General features: G+C 41.7%; 2 protein-coding genes across 2 annotated transcripts; one reads left to right on the top strand and one right to left on the bottom strand.

Moving 5' to 3' along the window:
* The first annotated feature begins 1,127 nt into the window (after positions 1 to 1,127).
* Positions 1,128 to 14,397, top strand: cap1 (CAP, adenylate cyclase-associated protein 1 (yeast)). The gene is made up of 13 exons (XM_084380086.1): positions 1,128 to 1,258; positions 6,346 to 6,450; positions 6,660 to 6,760; positions 7,032 to 7,109; positions 7,874 to 8,017; positions 8,540 to 8,625; positions 9,338 to 9,443; positions 10,106 to 10,295; positions 10,483 to 10,664; positions 10,875 to 10,998; positions 11,742 to 11,824; positions 12,690 to 12,833; positions 13,175 to 14,397. The coding sequence occupies exons 2-13, from the start codon at positions 6,348 to 6,350 to the stop codon at positions 13,256 to 13,258; spliced, it is 1,425 nt and encodes a 474-aa protein (XP_084236212.1). The 5' UTR covers positions 1,128 to 1,258; positions 6,346 to 6,347; the 3' UTR covers positions 13,259 to 14,397.
* ppt1 (palmitoyl-protein thioesterase 1 (ceroid-lipofuscinosis, neuronal 1, infantile)) lies at positions 14,372 to 20,736 on the bottom strand. Its single transcript, XM_084380089.1, has 10 exons — positions 20,672 to 20,736; positions 19,618 to 19,740; positions 18,711 to 18,820; positions 17,269 to 17,396; positions 16,938 to 17,008; positions 16,148 to 16,250; positions 15,899 to 15,989; positions 15,679 to 15,777; positions 15,498 to 15,569; positions 14,372 to 14,902 (listed from the first exon to the last, which is right to left on the bottom strand). Exons 2-10 carry the CDS (start codon positions 19,730 to 19,732, stop codon positions 14,780 to 14,782), a joined length of 912 nt encoding a protein of 303 aa, XP_084236215.1. The 5' UTR covers positions 19,733 to 19,740; positions 20,672 to 20,736; the 3' UTR covers positions 14,372 to 14,779.
* Between the last annotated feature and the right edge of the window lie 69 nt (positions 20,737 to 20,805).

The raw sequence follows: 20,805 nt of genomic DNA, 5'->3' as shown, positions 1-20,805 counted from the left end.
ATTAACCCAGTAACCTCAGCATTGATGCACTGACCCTGATATAAGCAGTCATCACATTCAGACGTCCACCTCAGAGTCTGTTCTCTCATCGGCTTTTAAAAGCCCATTAAGCTCGTTGTCCTTTTGCTGCCCCATTAACACGATGTGTGAGATGATGGCGTCCGTAGAAATTAATGGTGAAAGCATGCTGCTTTGGTTATGTAATTTCACCTCATGATGGAGGCAGAGGTCAGTAAACACATCAGTGATTTGTGTAATAATCTGAATAAACAAACTGACCTTAAGGGACAACACAATTTCATACTGTTTTACTTTGCTTATACTGTATGTGGCGGACCCTGCCACCCTTCTAGCTTCAGACAGTGTTCTTGGGACCTTATTTTCCGCTGAGAACAGCTTGTTTATTCAGTGATGGAAAAAAAATATATTTCTGAGTTTGTATTATTACCTAATTAATATTGTAAATATTACGTTTGAATTTCTTCTCCAAAACCACATTGTGCCCCTTTAAGTACAAGTAAAAAAATAACTTTATCTGTCTCCGGGGGGCAATTAAAGGCACATGGAGTAGTTGTACACAGACAGGAACAAGTCAGCATGTTAGTTACAAAGACACAAAACAAGTCATAGAATAAAATATACTAAATACACTAAAAAATATGTATTTACAGTATTTACATGAGGTGCAAAGTAGCATTGAGGCAGGTCGGGTTGTGCATTCAGAGGCAGCAACAATAACTGTGGACTAAGCTAATTTTGAGCATGCACAGTGTCATGACCCTTGCTTGTGTGCAGATATACATTGTTAGCGAGTACACCCTCACACCACAGCCCAGCATGCATGTAGACACATGCAGCACTGAGATGCTCCTTCTGCAGTCTGCACATTGCCTGCAGCCGGATCATACACAGCATCGATGACTCCAGAGCATCCTATAAAGGGATGTTATTGCTGATGATGACATATCTCTGCTGCACGTCCTTCACGCATATCACAAGAGGAAGGAAAGCAGCTGTTTTCATCTGTTCTCTCCTCATACTGCTGCCCTCTGCCTCTCACGCTCCTTATATGGGAAAGGAATTAGTTGCGCGAACAAGGGCGGAAACGCGGCGCGGTGGCTGCTGGGTAATTTCACCGACATACAGGAAGAAAAAGGCGAAGCTCAGTCTGCCCCGAGTGTCTGCTCACTGCACAGCCCCCACGGCGGATTTGACGGCGATATAAAAACACCAAATCACTGCTTGACCAGTTTAGCAGGTAAGCTTCGCGTTGCTGTTGCGTTTAATAACGGTTTTGTGGCGCGGTCAACGGTTGAACAAAGGCGAGGCAGTCACGCGAGAGAAGCAACGGTCCGTCGCGCGAGTCATTCAAGAAATTATTTAATGAACTCGGCGATGTGTGATGCTAACACACACACCCGGCTAGCCGAGGCTGCTGCACCGTTAGCCACACAATCCGACGCCTAACCGCTAACTCGCAGGTGCCTTTAAATGTTTCCAACCTCCTGTTCATCTCGTACTTCTTCTTTTTTAGCATGAGGTCACTGAAATGTCTGTTTTTTTTTCCTCTCCAATCTGCAGACCAGAGCAACATTAGCTAACAGAGGGAGGGGTGTGTGTAAGAGAGCGAGAGACAGAAATCCAGGAAATGCCGAAACAGACAGCACACACTGAACAGCAGGGAGGGGATGTATGACAGACACAAGCTGATCAGCTAGCTAACTCGCTTTTAACTCTTACTTCGCGTTTTCTTTGCTGATTTGTCAAGCAAACGTTTTGTCAGGGGGGGGGTTGACGTGATTGAGCTAGCGTCTCATTGTCGACGATGGTGTTATGACACATTTTGTATACCCTGCATAACTGTTCCCTCAAAGATAAATGTAATTTAAAGGAAAACTTGTGTTAAAGCTGTCCAAATGCATCCACTGTCTTTTACATTTCCTGAAAGATTGGCTTGTGTGTAAATGTACGCGAGGCTGCCGGAGACCACACATACCGAGGGGCACAGATTTCCACACAACACCCACCGGCTCTTCTCCTAACTAGCTAGCCGTAGCCTCGCTAGCATCCCTGTCCATCTTGATTGTAACCCCGATGATCGCATTAGTATCAGCGGCTTGAACTTGATTTGTCGGAGCCTTGAGCCCACCAAAGTAGGGCTGTTAGGAAGGTCAGAGCTCACAGTCGTTGCTTTGGCCTACTTGTGCCTCTGCGACAAAGAGGAGCTGGTGTTTTTGTTTTATCCGATGCAAATACATAGAGGAGCTCCCCTCTTTATGTCTGAATGTCTGGCCCCTTCAGGCAGGCCTAACCTACTTCACTGCCCCTGCATGCTGATGGTTGCTCTATGCAGAACATTTCCACCCCATGTCCACAAAAGTAGGTCTATGAATACTGTATGCAGGGTTGTACATATTGGAGGAAGACCAGCAGGAGCTTTGATGTAGAGGAGGCAATCCTTCTTTAGATCTTTATATCAAAAAGGATATTATCTTTGGTGTAACTCCTTTGGCAAGTTTTCAAAAGGCAAAAAAAGTAGCACACACGCCCGTCTGCAGAACAAAGTGTACTGAGCTTTATTTCATAATAATATGGCATTTATAAGATGAGACTTTATTGATCCCTCACTGGGGAGATTCACTCGTTACCGCAGCTCAAGAGAGGGAAAAACAGTGAGTCAGTGATGAGATGAAATAGGAATAATACAGACTATGTTCAGTTGTCTTTTCTTTCACATACAGATTTGAGCAGCAAGGACAATTGCAATAGCAGTACACAAAAATAGTTGAAAAAATATACAATACCAATATTATAACTTTACTTTTTTGTGAGATAATAAAGCATAAAAACATGCCTGAGGTAATATGCAAAAATTCAATGCCCTGTGAATTGTATTGTTTCAGTGCACTGATGTCATTTTAAATAATGAAATGTATACTTAAACTGTAAAATAATCTACCTCAGTTTCATAGTTTTGATCCCAATTGAGGGGAAACCTGCAAAGATATGTGTATAATCAGCAGAAATCAATACTGGAATTTTTCACTCGCCATTCGCCTCAAAAATCTAATCAGTCAGGCTCAAATTCTTAGTCTGACATCTAATTTAAAGAATAAAGCAGGTTATGTCTCCAGCTTTTGTTATGGAAAACAAACCCTATCGAAAACACAACAAACAACAATGTTCTGTCTGTTTCTCAGTGAGTTCTGACTGCCCTGCCCCCTCCGTGGCCAAAAACGCCATATGCTAATATTAGGTTTTTTTTGAACTTTGTACTTTCTTGCAAACCATTATCAGCTGTGGATCTGTATACATAAACAATATAGTAGGATCAATTCTGTGTGGGTGTTGGTCATTTGAGGGATTTCATTGACAAGAAGGAAAAATGTAAAGTGGAGAGCTTCCTTCACTTCTGAAGTCGTGGTTAGGCACGTCTTGCCTTTTATAGTGCTTGAATCTAAGGAAAATGTTATGAAAGGCACAGGCTCTCTGGCTTGAGTCATTGCTATATCTGCCCGCACGTCTCTGGAAAGTTGTTTCTACTTTCTTGACAGTGGTGTTTCCTTTAGGGTCAGCACTTTGCTTGAACATACAGTTTGCGGTCACTTTACTTTAGTGCACTTGAGGAAATAAAATAAAATCCAATAAGCTCAAATGTGTCCCGCTGACGGATTTACAATTTCTATAGGAACCGGAAGAAGTTTGTTTGTGTTGTTTATAAACAGTTTATCATCTGCAGTGGGGTTTTTTTAAAAAGCAACTCATACATTTAAGTGCTTGTGTCTCATACTCCTCACAAACACCTTCAGGCGCCACTCCCTTCCTGTATTGCTGTTGAGTCATCTCCTAGCTGAGACCAGGAAGTGCAGTTGAACTCTGGTTTCTGCAGGTAAACCATTAACGCCTCTCAACATGTCAGAGGCATTTAGGTGAAGGATCGTAGGGTTTTGTGTCCTGCTATGATCTAATTTTCTCTCTTTACAGCTCTGTCTGAGTGAGTGAGGCAGAAATAGGGAAGTTGGGGCATTTTGAAATGGGGCTGCAGCTAAAGATCCACGTCACTGTCAATTAATCTGCTGATTACTTTCAAAACACAAAGACTCTTACTATCATCACCACCTCTCCTCCTGAACCAGGAGTAATACAATGCTGCTGACACACTGCCCTGTCAGTATGACTTCATTTAACAGCCATGCCACATTTCTGACCAAAGAAGTATTTAGGTTTGATAGCCAGCCCTAATGAATAAGGTAAGGTAGGAAGTTCACCTAAACTGGACCGTCTAAAATTGGCAATTTATTTGATTAGATCAGGAACTGTCTGATCAAAGGGCAAGAAAACTAGATTATGAGTTGGACCAGTCATTTTGGTACCAGATTATTGTTTGTTGTTTGATGCCCAGCCCTACTCTTATGTTTTCTAATAAGATCTCAACCCATTTATACAACTAAAAGTCTGTAACCTCCCGTATTATAACTGGGAAAGTGCGAGCAAACGCTCCTCTGCCTTTGTCTATCACAGCCAAAATGGTTAATTGCCCTCTCAGTCATTAGATATCTACAGATTTAGTTCAGTCCCTCTGTAGTGAAAGTGAGACGGCAGCTTTATCTTGCGTGGACTCATTAGTGAGAGTGGCCTGTGTGCCTCCATTCACCGTCGGCCAGGTGTAAGTACCTGAGACTGGAAAGACTCTCAGTCCGAGCAGTAAAGGCAGCGTCAGGTTACCGCCTTCTTATGTAATGTTAGCCTCTCATAAGGTGTGTGTGTAAGTCTATGCTAGACTTGGATTGAAGTTAGTTAATCTTGTACTTAAAGGGGTAAAGAAGGGAATCGGTTTGCATGTTGGCACACGAACTATACAGACTATATTTGGACTATAGCTGCGCCATTTTTGTTGTGAAACGTTGAAGAATCTGCAAACGACATAGTTTGGATAACAGGGCAGGTCTGCACAGTCTGCAGTAACATAATGATCCACATACCTTCACTCAGCAAGTCCTGACCTGCTTCGTCTTTCCTCCTTTTTTTGTTACTCAATCACTCTAAAGATGGAGTGCTTGTAAAGGGCTCTCTTAAACAGTGAAAATGTACATTTTTGGGAGTATGTATACAAACTCTGGAGAGCAGGGTCTGCAGGCAGTGTAGGATAATGACTGCAGTGAATTTTCTTGTCACACTCTGTGGACTGCTGATGCATTAGCCCATCTTGCAAAGTAGGTGTCGCAAGATAAAGCTGAGTGGGTCACAAGATGAATAACAAGCTAGAAAAGAAGAGAGGAAATGTCTTCTGTAACCCTTGTTAGTGATTACCTAATAATTGTACCTATTTTGATGAGTCGTAAGCCAAAAGGAAAAGATTAAAATCAAAAATGATAAACACCAGGGATGGAAATCATTCTTAAGTCGACGATATGATATTTACAGATATCATAATGCCTGCCACAGTATGATTTTTTGATTCAGTTTAAGGGCCTGCAATTGATATGAGATGATCTCATCTGCACATTTAACACAACAAGTCACATTTCACCCCTTCCTTTTGGCCTCAACAAATAGGAACAACACAAATAATTGTAATAATGTTAACCGTATAAGTTCAGTGACACAATAAAAGTAAAACATGACTTAACAACAACTTGATGATGATGTGGATCAACATTTTCACATGGCATCTTTTGATTTTGGATCATTACTCCGTTGAGTGTAGGAAATTGTGAAAATTAGATAATGAGAAGATTAATCAATACTGGGATTGTTTGTTGCAGCCCCAGATTGTCAGATGCCAGTCATGTTAGAGGGAGCAGTGAATATCTAGTGAACCGTACCTTTTGTGATGTGAAATAAAAAATAAATGAAGCTCTAAATTGGAAGATGTGTCTCACAGTGTAAGAAACGACCCAAAATTGCACATTCACCAGTGAGAAAATCATCTGAATCAACATCTGATTGCAGGCAGTCACACACTTTTTCTATCAAACCTCGTAGGACTAAATCAACCAAGGGAAAACATGCCCAGTATCCAGAGCACTGCTGTTCGCTATCCTACCAAAGAAGCTACTTTTTAATTGCAGTAATTGCTGTCACCTCGGGTCTCGAGAGAAATTCAGTCCCCAATTAGAAGACTACTAGAACAGGAAGTACAAACTGAACTATAGTCGTTAACCCCTTGATGACCATCGGTGGGTCAGTTGGCACAAACATTATTATCATTATAGCATATTTTATCATTTAATGAATTGTTACGTCTGTATTATTATCACCCTTGTGTTGTCACTGGGTCCTTTGAGCTCGTGCTTAACTTCTCCATTGTTTGCGCCTTTCTTCACGACCCTCTCCGTCTCACAGGTATGGCTGAGTTGGCGAGTTTGGTGCAGCGGCTGGAGGTGGCAGTGAGTCGTCTGGAGTCGGTCTCAGGCCATGGAGGCAGTGCTGGAGGCTCAGCTGGTGGAGGTAAAGATCAAGTATCACTATTGTAGAAAGAGATGTCTAATGATCATGTCTCTCACTTTTAGGCAGGTAAATCATTTTAAGTATGCGTAATGTAGGGGCTAACTACAAGCAAAACTCACTACATCAGACACCATTCACCCTATTACAAAAGCTGTTATTTTAAGGTGAAGTTACACGATTGCTTTAAATGCCTTGTTTTTCTTCTGTAGCTGTATCGGCGTACGTCGAGGCCTATGACGTGATCCTCAACAGTGCCATGGCCGAGTACCTTTCCCTCAGCAAGAAGATCGGGGGCGATGTCCAGAAACATGTAAGTTTCAATCAGACAGTCAGTCAGTCTCTGCGTTTCTACATATTTTATTTACATATATAATTACTACAAATTGCACATATCTCTGCTTGTGATTTTTAGAAGTCTATCTTTTTATATTGTTTTTTAACTACCTCTGAAGGCAGATTAATGCAGGTGTCGTATGCATGTTTGTCCTGTGAGTACTGTAATAGTTAGAGGAAGGAGGAAGAAGCATGTAAAAACCCCGGGATGATCGTTCGTTCTTCACGTATTTCTGTTTCACTTCCAGGCAGATATGATGGAGCGGGCGTTCAAAGCTCAGAGACAGTTCCTGGCGATTGCCTCCACCAGCCAGAAGCCCAGCGATGTAAGTTCAACACAGCTCGTTAACGCTCGGTCAGTTAACGTCTCATTAACTGAACAGCAATTAATCAATATATTACGCTTACAGACCCTTCACTCTCTGTTGACTGTTGAATATTCCAGCTGGTTTTATACTTGATGCAAAAGAGCCTCATTTTTAAGAAGAAGAAGAAGAAGACATACTTTATTAATCACTTTACAGACATAAGAAGACTTCCTCCATTAACAGCAACACTAGATATATTTATTGTACTTAATCAGAAAACCGGTGCAACAGATCACAACATATCATGTTGTTAACTCTAGCAACGTCCGTGTCTCTGCTCTGTTGTGTCCGTTTGTGGACCTGCAGTGGAAGCACATGCACGGGCAGCAGAAGAAAAGACTTGCACTGAGCTGAAATTAAACATGTGCACATAATGTAGGAAAGTTACATAAAATATTTTGTATCTGTCTGTCGACTGGCGGGCGGGTGAGATATGTATAAATCCGTCCGGCACAGAATCGGATATGTCTGGCACTCCCTGGCCGGTCGCTGTTCATGCTTAACATCGCCCGATTCTGGTCCCTGGCCAGTTGCATCTCTAATTATATTCTCCACAGTAATGACAGAAAAAGAAAAAAGAAAAAAATACTGCAACAAATATCTTTTTTTGAATATGTAGAATGTTCTTGTTGGTACAAAAAGTCTCCTCAATACAAATAAATCTAAAAGTTGCTAAAATCCACCATCTGAGTGAAACTTTGTGTCGTCTCTCTCCTCTGCAGGATGTGTTGGCCAGGCTCCTGAAGCCGATAAGCGACCTGATCGCCGAAGTGCAGCAGTTTCGCGAGAAGAACCGCAGCTCGCAGCTCTTCAACCACCTCTCCACTGTGAGCGAGAGCGTACCGGCCCTCGGATGGGTTGCCATTGTAAGTTGGGCAGGATTTTGTGACTGTGGTTTGTGTGTTACAGAGACTAACTGTGTGTGTGTGGGCAGATAAATGAGTTTATAAAGGCCGGAAACAAGCCTCTCTTTGATTCTGTCATCGCTGTCTGGTGAACAACAGTTTCTTGGCTGGCACCAGCAACAGAGCTCCACTGTTAGTTTGGATGATTAACTCTTTGTTTGTTGTCGTGTTTGATCCTGATGAATAAAACATCGGCTTTTCAAACGGCCATAATAGACACATTCATTCTTCTGACGCCTACTCTAATATCTTGGAGATCTCGTTATAAACGTGGCCTTTTATTTGAATTTATCACTTTAGCTTCACCTTGTCGCTGAGAGTTTGATGAGAAGGTCGATACCAGTCATGTTTGTAGGCTCAATATGAAGCTAGAGACGGCAGCTCCACACTCATCTTACTCTCTGCAATACAGCAAATATGTTGTTTATTCCCCAAAATGTGAAACTGCTGATTCATTTGTGTTTTTTTGTCTTTGTGCCCCAGGCTCCAAAGCCCGGCCCCTACGTTAAAGAGATGCAGGACGCCTCCATGTTCTACGGCAACCGCGTGCTCAAGGATTACAAGGAAAAGTAAGCAAAACTTTGTTATGTTGCGTTTCCTCCTTTGTCTGCAGCAGTGACGTTAACTTTAGACGTTACACAACAATCTAGTGGGCTTCCTTCTGCAATTTGTTTCTTTTTTAACTGCATCATTTGTGTTTTAAATGTTGTAACGTTGGATGACTTAAAGAGTCGAGATAAACTTTCATATCCAGCCAAGCCATCTGTCTTCCATCTTTCCTTCCTCTAGGCTCTTTTTTTTTAAAGTTCGGTTTTACTGAGTCAGCACTGCCACACGACACGCAGACACATGCTGGTACTTCCTGTATTTGAACCTTAACTCAAAGCACTTTGTGTTTTGCAGTCAAGCTGGAAGGTAGACGTTATTTAGGCTAAAATCAGCCTGTTTATGCTGATCAGTTGCACCAAAAATAATGAACAAGCCTTTACTCATTGTGTTAGTAAACTCTCTGCAGAGTTGAATGCAAAACAGTAATGCTGTATACAAACACAAGGATCAAAACATTCACGGTGTATGAGATCTGGGCTCAGTGGTCAACGTGGGTTGGAGAATGTTATGTGCTCTATTTTAAGTAGTAAATGTCTGGTTATGTTTGTGTGCGGACTGTCTCACGCATTGTGTTTTCCTGTGGGATGCAGAGAAAAGGAACAATAAACTGCTCAAGAAGGGAAATGAGACAAAATAATAACAGACAATCCTGTTTCCATCTCTTCCTCTCAGGGACAAGACACATGTGGACTGGGTGAAGGCCTATGTCGCCATCTGGACTGATCTGCAGAAATACGTCAAAGATCACCACACCACTGGACTGGCCTGGAGCAAGACTGTGAGTCCTCCAAGAATCACGCTTAACAACCCCTAAAATAGCCTACTTGCGAGTAACAATGTACTTCGCGGATTGTGACGGGTAAGACGTATCTATCGAACTCATTCTCAGTGAAGTGAAAGTTTATAACAGTATGTTCAGGGCAGGAGGAGCCAATCAAAGACAATGATTTAACCTACTTAAGTTCCTAAATGGGGATAAAATTATACAAAATTGACAGAAATGGAACCGTAAAGAAAACCAAACTGAAGCTAGCACACAAACGTCTCCTTTTTCTTCTTGGAGCTCCATCAGCGATTGCAGACAACTGGTTTGTTTCATCACAGCTGTGCATAATGTAGCCTATACTCCCATCTTCTGATGACTCTACACTTTGCATAGCCTAGCTTATTCGCTTCAGACCGGTTAAAAGAAATGAACAAAATTATCTAATTTAATTTTTCTGATATTTTAAAAGGTTGCGTCAAATTTTCTTCACGGTTAGGAGGAAACGCGGCTTATGAAGGTTCATGGAAAGTGATTGCAAGCAAAATCAAAGCCAGCTTTATTCTTGTTGGTTGTTTACACAACTTCTTCTAAGCACAACTGTTATAGAATATCAGCTGACTCGTGTTGTGACATTAGATTCAAATACGGCGTTTCTAATTTTCTGTCCACCTCAGGGTCCCGTAGCTTCGGCCTCTGCCGCTCCCCCTAGGGCTCCTGCCGGTGGAGCCCCTCCCCCACCTCCCCCCGGACCTCCTCCCCCCATGGACTTTGGCGGATCCTCTGGCGGCGCCGGCGATGCTGGTGGTCCCGACGACCGTAACGCTTTGTTCGCCGCCATCAACAAGGGGTCCAACATCACCAGCGGTAGGTAGTCTGAGTGAACTCGATCATGAAAGCATGAGTCACAACATGTACTCCCAAAAGTAAAATACTGTACTGTGTGTCAAATAATTGTAATTGAGTAAAAAGTAAAATATCTCCATCTGAATTTTTGTGACATCTACTCTCTGTCTCACTGTGTCTCTCTTCCTGTCTTCCTTGACCTCTCCAGGCCTGAAGCATGTGAGCGACGACCAGAAGACTCACAAGAATCCTAACCTGAGGGGTCAAGGTGCTGGCGTACGTACCGGACCGAAACCTTTCGCTTCCCCTGCTGCCCGACCTGCCGCGACTGCCACCCCGACTCGCACGCTGCCCCCCGTGTTGGAGCTGGATGGGAAGAAGTGGAAAGTGGTGAGTTGTTGGTTCACTCACTTAAAAGTTACTTTGTAAGTAGTTTCCATGGAAAAGCAAAAGCATTGTACAACTATTAGTCTCTGAACCAGAAAAACAACATTTTATACCGTAGTAACTCCATTGTTTCATCCTGCTTTAATCACATATTTTCTAATTTACTCTTTGGCTCTATTTTCTTAACGTTTTTCTTCTTCTTGCCTTCTGCAGGAGAACCAAGAGGGAGCGCAGGGCCTGGTGATCAACGACACTGAGCTGAAACAAGTGGTCTATGCCTTCAAGTGTAACAAGAGCACCCTGCAGGTCAAGGGCAAAATCAACTCCATCACTTTAGGTAAGAACGAAACCGTGCGTCGGATATTTAGAGGAAGGTGAAGTCGCTCGTCAGCCAGGGCGAGATGTGAGGTGAAAGGGACAGGTGTTTGTCTGTGGTCTGAAAACAGGAAGTTAGTTGTTGTGTTTTGGCTCGCTGATCGACTCTGTCAACAGTTGGAGCACACACACAGCTCACAGAGGGAATTATGGTACTTAAACTTCTGTTTGTCAGAGACATTGCTCAGTCAAATCTGAAGAAACGGACATAATACACATTTAGATTAACTTAGATTTTCTGAAGGATATCATTCTCTCCATATGTCCATTGTTGATACAAATAAATCTGCTTAGAAATCACAGAAAGAGGCTCCTGTTACTCCAGAACTTGCCTGAGAATCATCACAATTTTAAGTTTTCTGCAGTTTCACAGTAATCCAGTGATGGTTGTCTGTACATCCATGGGTACAGTGCGAACAGGAACTGCTAATTGCTAATTCAGCATGCTTTAAATGGTGCCAATTTGCAAAAATGTAAACAAATGACTCTGGGCTCAAGTCCATCAATCTATGATGATATACTTCCTGCGCACATCCTCCAAAACGTAATCATGATTAACCCACAAATAGAAATCAGATGAATAATAACAGAAGTGACTAACTCTTACAGAGACCTTCCTCCTGGACATTTAGACATAAACGTCAAATAATACATTTGACTTGCATACGTCTGTCATCTAAATATGTATTTGTTTCTCTCCATCAGACAACTGTAAGAAAATGGGCCTGGTGTTTGACAATGTCGTGGGCATCGTAGATATCATCAACTGCAAGGATGTCAAGATCCAGGTGTGTACAACATGCAGTGTTTTTATTAATTTTACCATAAAGTACACATGTATACAAAAAGAAAAAACACGCACTGAAAGGTCTGGATTGTCCTGTTGCCACAAAACCAATCAATCCAATTAATTCTAGTTAATATATAAATATCCTCCATTTCTGCTGACATTGTTCCTCTTGAAGATTTTGGGTTTTCACCAGCAATAACTTAACATAACTCCTGGAACAGCTGGAAGTGAACAGGATGAAACGGTAAAAAGACAGCAGATGTCTGAAAATACAAATGGGAGAGGAGAGGAGCTAAACTTCAGACCACAGAGAGCTAGTAGCATCGGGACAAACGCCTTTTTCTCGTGTCTCCAAACGTGAGTCTCACGATCACAACAGGCTTGTTTTTAGGGGAGAAGTGGGGTCGTCCCGCTTTGGCCACGATCGCTTGGAGGTGTGGTTCGGCTGAACTCGGTGTGGAAAAATTGGAAATGGAAAAGCAAATCGGCGTGGCATGGTTTGACTCGGTGTGGAAAAGCCTCATGTAACGGACACAAGGAACTCCCTGTGAATCGGCAGACTGCAGTGAGATGTTGATATTTGGATCACACCCACTGGCTTTGTTGAATTTCATGATCTCACCCAGCGGTCTCTGCCGTCCTGTCACTCTTCAGCTGTTTTTGGCTGAATATCAATGCATTTTTCATGAACACCCTGATTTATATTCATGTAGTTACACAATAAAAGCTGCTCAGTTTTGGGCTACAGTGCAGCTCCACTGTTCACTGAAATCTTGGGTTGAGTGCAGAAACGTGTCTCATCGGATACAGCAGAAATAAATCCAGCAGCCGTCATGTTAATTTTGTTGCCTTTGTGTATGCAGGTCATGGGTAAGGTCCCCACTATCTCCATCAACAAGACGGACGGTTGCCACGTCTACCTGAGCAAAGACTCTATCAGCTGTGAGATCGTCAGCGCCAAGAGCTCAGAGATGAACATCCTGGTCCCCGCCAATGACGGAGACTTCGTGAGTTTCCTTTCAGGGGGGGACATTTAAAAAATTGTTAAAGGACAAGTCTGGTGATATTCTATATTTGTCTTATTGTCAACAAAAACAACAATTAAGTGACGTGAATTGTCTTAGTATCCAAACCCTGATACACCTTCTTCCTCTTGGCATTCTCATGTGTATACAGGTGGACAAGTCCTTAGTTCAACAATATTTAAAGACAGATTAACACGGTTGTGTTGGTTTTTGGTCCTTTCATGAGTTTTGTTGACAAAAATAAAATAGAGTATTTCCAGATTCATCCTGCATGTGAGATATGAATTTCACCTGGACTTCTCTTCTCTTCCCCCCTCTCTCAGACGGAGTGCCCCGTTCCCGAGCAGTTCAAGACCGTCTGGGACGGCAAGAAGCTCGTCACCACAGCAACAGAGATCGCCGGGTAGACTTGGGCAGCATGAAAAATGGCCACCCCTCCTCGACACCATCCCCACCCTTTTTTTGCAAATGCCTTCCTGACTGATCCACCAACCCCACCAGCTAACTCTCACACTGTAGACTGAGATTTGGACCTCATGCGTTTTATCTCTCCCCCCCTCCTTCCTCCTTCCGTATCAGCCAATCACAGCTTAAGCTGTCCCTTCCATAAGCCAATGAGAGGACTGCTCGCTTTTATCTGGAGCAAATCCTCCAGCCAATCAGCAGGGAGCAGCTTGTCATTCAAATTGGTTTCCCCTCTGAGCCTGTGAGCACTTTTCAAAAAACATTCACGAGTTTTGCCAATAGCTGGGATGCTCTATATATATATTTTTTAAATCTATCTGGATAATGCTAAGCTAAATTTATTAGGTAGAATAGCCGACCCGGGAACAGGGATATTGATTCCTCTGCGACAAAAGCACGGCAGCCAATCAGGACGCTTCAGGCTGCTCTTCTTTTCTTTCTCCTCTTCCTGGTCAGGAGGGGCTGGTGTGATTCCTAAGAGGTTTCTTGTCAAACAGCCCTTTTTTTTCAGAGGATAAAAGCACCCATATCATCTCTGCTGATGTTGACCATAATGATATTAATATTCATAGTGGATAATAATATGAACAGCACTCAGAGCACATAAATAAGAGTTAAAAACGAGTTGTGTCACATCATGAAACTCTCCATTTAGGTGATGTTGGAGCAATTAAAAATGATCATTCCATGTGCTTTCCATTAATTCTACACATAGGACATTCCCGAGTATTAAAAAACATTCCACATAAGGAGGCACGTAAGGAAAAGTTGGCGATTAAAGAGCCGAGAGATGTTCGTACAGACTGAAGGACAGAATCATTGATCGCTAGACGCTTCACCTCCACCTCTAGAAAGGAAACATCTGCTGTAATCATCTGTATAGATATGAATTAAAAATATTAGCCTGACCACCGTCGTCTCTCCACATCGTCACGATGAAGCTCTTTGCTGTATTTTCTTTCCTGTCGTCTTTGTTTTACCTCCTTTCATTTTGTTTTTTTTGGGTCCAAAAATCAGAATTCTGCTCATTAGTACTGGAGATATCATTAAAAAAATGTTGCAATAAAACATCTTTCTATTGGTTTGTCTTTATTTAATATGTACAGATGATGTTAAATGAGGTTCGTTGGCAAGTTAGAACAGAAAAAAAGTTAAAAAATAAAGTCTGAACATTTCTGAGAATAATTTTGACCTAATCAGAAGAATTCACATTAGAAACAACACTTACATTCTAGTGTTAGTAAAACAAAGACCTGCTTACAAATTAGCTGCTAAAATTAAACAAAGCATCACAAAAAGTATCAGCATGCGACGACTGATCAGTGCAAAAGGAATGAATCATGTGCTCTCTGCATCCCGGCTCCGGTTATTAAGCTTGTTTGCTCTTAATTTTCATCATATTGCTCCAGAAACTTCACTTGTTGTCTGTTATATTCACGCAGAGATGACTTAGTGGGAGCGTTTCAGCGTAAATAAGGCAGCAGGTGTGCGTCGAACCACTCTCTGGTGAACTGGAGGTGGTCTCCCTCCGTAGCCAGAAAAACCAGCTTCCCAGCCTTGTCCATCGCTGCCAGGCCCAGACGATCCTGCATGTGGACACAATTCACACCTCAGAGAACTCTCACGAAAATTAAAACAGAAGAGGATTGTTATAGCATAAACATCCTTTATACTGTATGATGAATTCAGTCGTTATCTACTCAGGTGAAGATTTGTAGTCTGCAAAACATTTCTGGGGACTTAAAACGTTAAAAACACCCCCATACAAATGGCTTCACACAGGTCTGGTTGTGTAATCCAAGTCTCCAGAAGCCCCGAGATCCCAAAGTGATTTGAAAAGATGTTATTTACACCCTCTGCGCTGTCAAACTCGTGCACCAGCTTCATACAGGATGCACGCTAACACTCTCAGCTTAGCAGCTACAGTGAAGATTTAGGCTTTTAAAAAAGGGTGTTAGCGTCGCTTCAAATCAGCGTGGGACCTCGGGGCTTCTGGAGACGTGCTGCAACACCGACTTGCTGTGAAACTCCGGAAATGTTTTGTGGACAAGGAAACTTCACCTGACTTTCCCTCCGTCACTTTGGCATTTTTCACATTTCTTTTTGACGTCTTTCAAAACGTCACTTTACGTCTTTTGTGGGTTTTTATCAGCTGTATTTCTCCACGATAAACACCGTTACCTCTTTGTAGAGAACGCTCTCCTGCAGGGTCTCCATCTCTTTGGCCTGGCCGGTTTTCAGGAAGCCGAACCACTACAGCAAGAATCGGGACGAGACGGTTTGAGATCGAGACACGTGCTGTTCATACACAAATCAGACAGTGATGTGATGTTTTTAAAAAGAAGTCAAGTGTGTAAGTTACCTCTGTATCAACAGGATCCACCACAGTGTCCTGCAGGAACTTGACCATCACAAACTTCTCCAGCAGCTGAAGATTCTTCTTATAAGTCTCATTTACAGCCTTTGAAAGCAGAACATTTTAGATATTACACAACAAGTGTCTGAACTTATTATACTGAATTGTTTGTTAATGGCTCCTGGTCTGATCTGCTTTTGGTAAAGCGCTGCGGCGGCTCGCTCACCCTCTCCTGATTGATGTCGGCCAGGAAGCGGCTGTGCTTCTTGTACAGGTCGTCGTTTAAGGGGTCGTGCCAGTACTGCGCCTGCACCAGGCTGATAACCACAAACACAACACCCAGTCAGAGCTACAGATCAGTCCAACGGGACAAACAGACCATTGTTCTGTGCAGCTCACAATATCAAGGCTGGTAAACACACGAGCATCGCTCAGCAACTTTTAATCATTAACGAGGGACTAAAAGACAACTCACTGTTTCTGCATCAGGTCGGTGTACGCTCCGCTGTTCAGAGCTTTACGTATCATGTCACAGATGTGGGAGCTCTCTCCGGGACACCTGGGCAGCCCGTACACTCCTGAGGATGGAAAAAAAACCACACAGAGCACTTGTTGTCTAGTGTGATAACGATGACTCACATTCACATGGTGTTCAAGTGCTTAAAAAGGATGGAAGAAGTATAAATAAAGGTTGAGACAAGTACCCACATAGAAATTATGACATTTTTAACACCTACAATTCAGTAACACTGAGCAAATTCCATCTGCTGAGGAAGATCGTCATCATATAAAACTCAAATTTAACTTTGTTATCTAAAAGAGGAAATACATATATTTGGTCAGCAGTGCAAACACAAAGGCAGTACAACAAAAAGACACAAAGTGAGATCACGTGTTACGACTGAAAGCTACAGAAAAGCTGCTAAATGCACCTCCAGGAGAGGTTGTTGAGCTTTAAAACTAAAAAGGTGAACAAACAGCTTCACTAACAGATAAAAGCTTCTGCTTCTGAACTACACACGAGTTTTCCTCTTTCAGTGCAGATAATTCAAATCAAGCACCTAGGAAGAATTTCATGGACGAGTCTGGATCTCGTAAATAGTTTTGTTTTTGCCAACTCATCCCACGAAAAGGCGAAAAGCCAACTAAATCTAACCTTTTGCTCACTTTAACTCAGTGTGATTGTTAAAGAAATTAAAGAAATGAAATGTTCTTCACAGGGAAGTGAGCTGAACCCGTGTTCTGGCTTCTCACGGTGGTGTTACCTTGGTGCTGGCCACCGATGGAGATCAGGGTTTTCATTGGTGGAGAGGGACAGCGCTGAGCCACAGCTCGTCTGTGAACAGAGGAACCAGGAAGAGTCAAAGTGAGCTTCCTCATTCTTGTCGGGAGACAAACGTGTTTTAACAGAGGCTGCGGCCTGAGAACGAAGCTCAGGACTCGCTGTTGTAAGAGGTGCTGGTATTTTTTTAAGCCTTTCATTCACTTTGTAGTTGAATCAGGCGAGAAGAGAAACCACACAAACACAGAATTTGTCCAATTTCTGCCACATTCACGTAACAAAACCATTCAGACTCCAGAACAGAGGTTACATACAGAAATTGTGCCCCCTGGGAGAAGCCCATAGCATTGTATCCTCCCTTCAACTTCGGGTCCCGAGCCAGCTGACTGCACACCGTGGACACCTGCTCATTCACGTCCGAGAAAAACCCATTTTCTGTGTCCTGCAGGAGGAGAGACATGAAAAGTTGTGAGCGTGACGGACGAATCGAAAGAAGAAAACGAGCCCAGTCCACGAGGAGAAGAGCCGAGAGATAACGTCACGGTGTTACGACGGATCAAAGCAAAGAGCGACAGAGTCATGCTGCTTCGCCATGAATATTAACACTGAAATATCACATAGTGGAGTTGTAAAGGGGCCATTTTTCTGATGTAACTTGAGCCACTAGCTCTGCAAATACCACAGAATAGGAATCCTTACGTGTCATGTGGATGTATCAATCAAACCTCACGATTGCTGCAACTAACAAAACCACTACGGTGGCTGAGCTGATACACTCTGCATCGTTTCTTTACTCGATTCGTATTTTTTATTTTCTAGACTTCTTTTTTATGTATTCATATAATTTTCTGAATGTTAATTGTGGATTTTCTATAACTTTGTGATATCTTAACATTATTTGGCTGGAGGTCTGTTTTTTTGCCCCAACGATCCTTCTTGTTTGTGTATGTTTTTTCTTTATATTGTGTGAAACAAAATCTAAAAAAAATAAAAGAAAAGAAAATATTTAAAATCGAATTAGGTATGCAATAAATTATTATTTTCATTATTGTTTAATCTGCAGATTATTTTCTAGATTGATTGATTCATTATTTGTCAGAATATAAGGAAAAAAAGTCAATCCCAGTTCCTCCTAGTGTTTAATTTAAAATGATGATATAATTCATACTCGAGTAGTTTGGTTAAAAAGCAACATTAAATAGTCTTCAGATTTTACCTATGTACACGCAAAACATTATTAAAATCTGTTTGAAAGTTTTTCTGACATCTTAATCCAGTTGAAAATGTTGTTTTTACCCCTTTTTTTAAATTTCTGAATCACTGTTTATATCGTTGACGCGTGATGTCCGCTGCAGTGGAAAAGTGATTCAGGAATAAAAACTTATTGGTGTGACTTATCACTTGTTTAAGAATAAAAACAAACATTAAAAACAAAGTCAAGTGATTTCATAATTCATGCATGAAAGGGTTCATTTATTAGTAACAGTTATGATTATTTTTCTGTTGACAGACTAATCGCTGCAGCTCTACTGTGCCTATTTCTTCACTTCTCTCATGACTGTTCTGGTTCACACGTGACGTTCTGGGCTAAAAATGTCGTATTTCCACGTGTATGCAGTGTTTGTTCAGGAGGGAAAGATGATCTGATGTTTCAGCTGAAGGCAGTGAATTAATTCATGTACCTTTAAAGAAATGAGTCTGTAATTCAGCTTTGTTTGCTAGTAAATATATTCACTTAATTCAAGCTTTCAGGTACCTCAATCACATTCTTTCCAATCATCAGTGAGATCACGTAAATGCCAGAGATTTCCTCCTCCACCATCTTCTTTATCGCTCCCATGCTGAGAGGGTTACAGCAGCTGTCACCTGGTAGACACACAGATATTTACTTTACATTAACATCTGATGAACATATAAAAAAAAATCGTCCAGTTTCAGTGGAGCCACAGCAGCATGAGGAACCTGAAAGAGGCGGTTGTTTCTCACTTCCCCTGATGAGCGACCTTCCAGTCATAAGTGTAACTGTAAGGTGCAGCCTGAGCACACCTCTCTCACAATATAGGTTGGGTAAGGTTTGTATTTCAACAGTGCTGCAGTCAGTGTAGATGAAGGAAGTCGTGTTTTTTGTTTTTTTGCTTTCACGTTCACCAAAATGTAAGAAATAACATGGGTAGATACATAATGTATTATCGTGGGAGTCGCTCTCCAGGCTCTCCTGCAGTATACCTTTCTCTTTCTGTTCTGAAAGCTGTCTGAGGCATAGAAATAGATATAACAATTACTATTTTATTCAACTATATGTCTCTGAAGCAAGATTTTGAGTGTTTTCATTGAGTTTCTCATCTCCTTACAGCCTAAAGATTGTGACACGAAGGAGACACAATGTACAGTTAAAAACAGTTAATTCAACTCCAGTGACTTGTTGCCAGTGAGTCCATCATTACAAACTCTTAACTCACTCGTCATCTTCAGCAGAGATCCCAGACTTTTCAAGGATAACGAAAATGTCAGTCTGAATTTTGCAGAGAAATGCATTAACCATAATATCTTTTTATATTTGAGGGAAAGGAATCTTGATTTCAATTTTTCACAGAGTTTAAAAAATAACGCAGCTTCAATAAAGAGCTGAGTTCAGTTCAGTTGCAGGCAGCACAGTCACTCACCCATCCCGTGCCACAGCACCAGTGGTACGGTCCCGTTGTCGGATTTATAAACTGGGCTGCCAGCGGCCAGCAGCACTGGACCAGCCAGGAGGAGACACAAGATGGCTGCTGTCATCCTGGAACCTGAAATAAATACATAATATATAATATAATCACCTTTTCCACTTCATATCATTTCATAAGGACATAACTGCAAGACTTGGGCTAATAAACAGAAACCTAACGTATGTGTGTAAACATCAAGTGCAGCTTATATTTGCTTTACACTACTTTAAATGTCCACTCTGGTACTTTTTTGGCAGCATATATTTGACTTTGTGATGACTATATTTATTTACAGACTTTATTTAGAAGTTACTTTAAGGATTGCATGATGCATCAGAGCCATGGGAGCCCTTTTAAATGGATTTATTTGATCAGCAATCAGATAAATAAATAAAAAATTTAAAAAACACTGATTCCAATAAACAGAAAAATGCAGAATTATTTTTATATTTATTTTTATTTGATATTGAAGCACATTTAATATCAGACACTTTCAGACTGTTCATGAATATTTCATTCTAACATTACATCCTTATTTTTAGCCTGACTTTAGAGGACTTTTAGCAACACTTGTGTAAAATGTAATAATGTAATAAAAATAGTTCAATCATCAACAGACATCTGTTTACAGTCATGTGAGAAACAGAAACTAAGCTGTGTGCATTTCCTGCTCTCGACACAGCTTTCGCTTCATTATAACCTCGTGGACACTGTCTCAGAAATAAAGGCACAACAGCATAAAACAGACGAGAAGCGCAGACTCTGAACAAACACGAGATAAAGACAGTTTCAATGAATCCTATGTAAGTTAGCCTGAACAAGCTAACTAACTACTCAACACGCACATGAAATAAATCAGTGACTCAACACGTTTTGAAACGCGCAGGAGCATTTTTACGCCATTTAGAAGGTTAAAATCAAGAAAACATTTTCAAAATTAATATATTTTGAACGAGAAAAGCCTAAATAATGTTTGAAATTATCCTAAATTTCCCCAAACATCACTCACTGTCTCTGTGCTCGGCTCTTCCGGCTTCTGTCTCGTTGGACTGCGCGTCATGTGATTATGTTTAGAGCGAACAGCCAATCAGCGCGAAGGGGCGTGGTCAGCAGCCAGGGGGGGCGGAAGTGTCTAACTTGTGA

Source organism: Pagrus pagrus, assembly GCF_965226575.1.
Source record: "Pagrus pagrus genome assembly, chromosome: 17".
Classification (NCBI taxonomy): domain Eukaryota; kingdom Metazoa; phylum Chordata; class Actinopteri; order Spariformes; family Sparidae; genus Pagrus; species Pagrus pagrus.
This window is presented reverse-complemented; position numbering and strand designations above follow the sequence as displayed.

Coding starts and splice junctions, on each gene's coding strand:
- cap1 (XM_084380086.1), top strand. CDS start 6,348: ATGGCTGAGTTGGCGAGTTTGGTGCAGCGGCTGGAGGTGGCAGTGAGT. Junction 6,451..6,659: donor TGGAGGCTCAGCTGGTGGAG/GTAAAGATCAAG, acceptor TTTCTTCTGTAG/CTGTATCGGCGTACGTCGAG. Junction 12,834..13,174: donor CCGCCAATGACGGAGACTTC/GTGAGTTTCCTT, acceptor CCCCTCTCTCAG/ACGGAGTGCCCCGTTCCCGA.
- ppt1 (XM_084380089.1), bottom strand. CDS start 19,732: ATGACAGCAGCCATCTTGTGTCTCCTCCTGGCTGGTCCAGTGCTGCTG. Junction 15,778..15,898: donor CCGACATCAATCAGGAGAGG/GTGAGCGAGCCG, acceptor CTGCTTTCAAAG/GCTGTAAATGAGACTTATAA. Junction 15,570..15,678: donor TGGATCCTGTTGATACAGAG/GTAACTTACACA, acceptor TTCTTGCTGTAG/TGGTTCGGCTTCCTGAAAAC.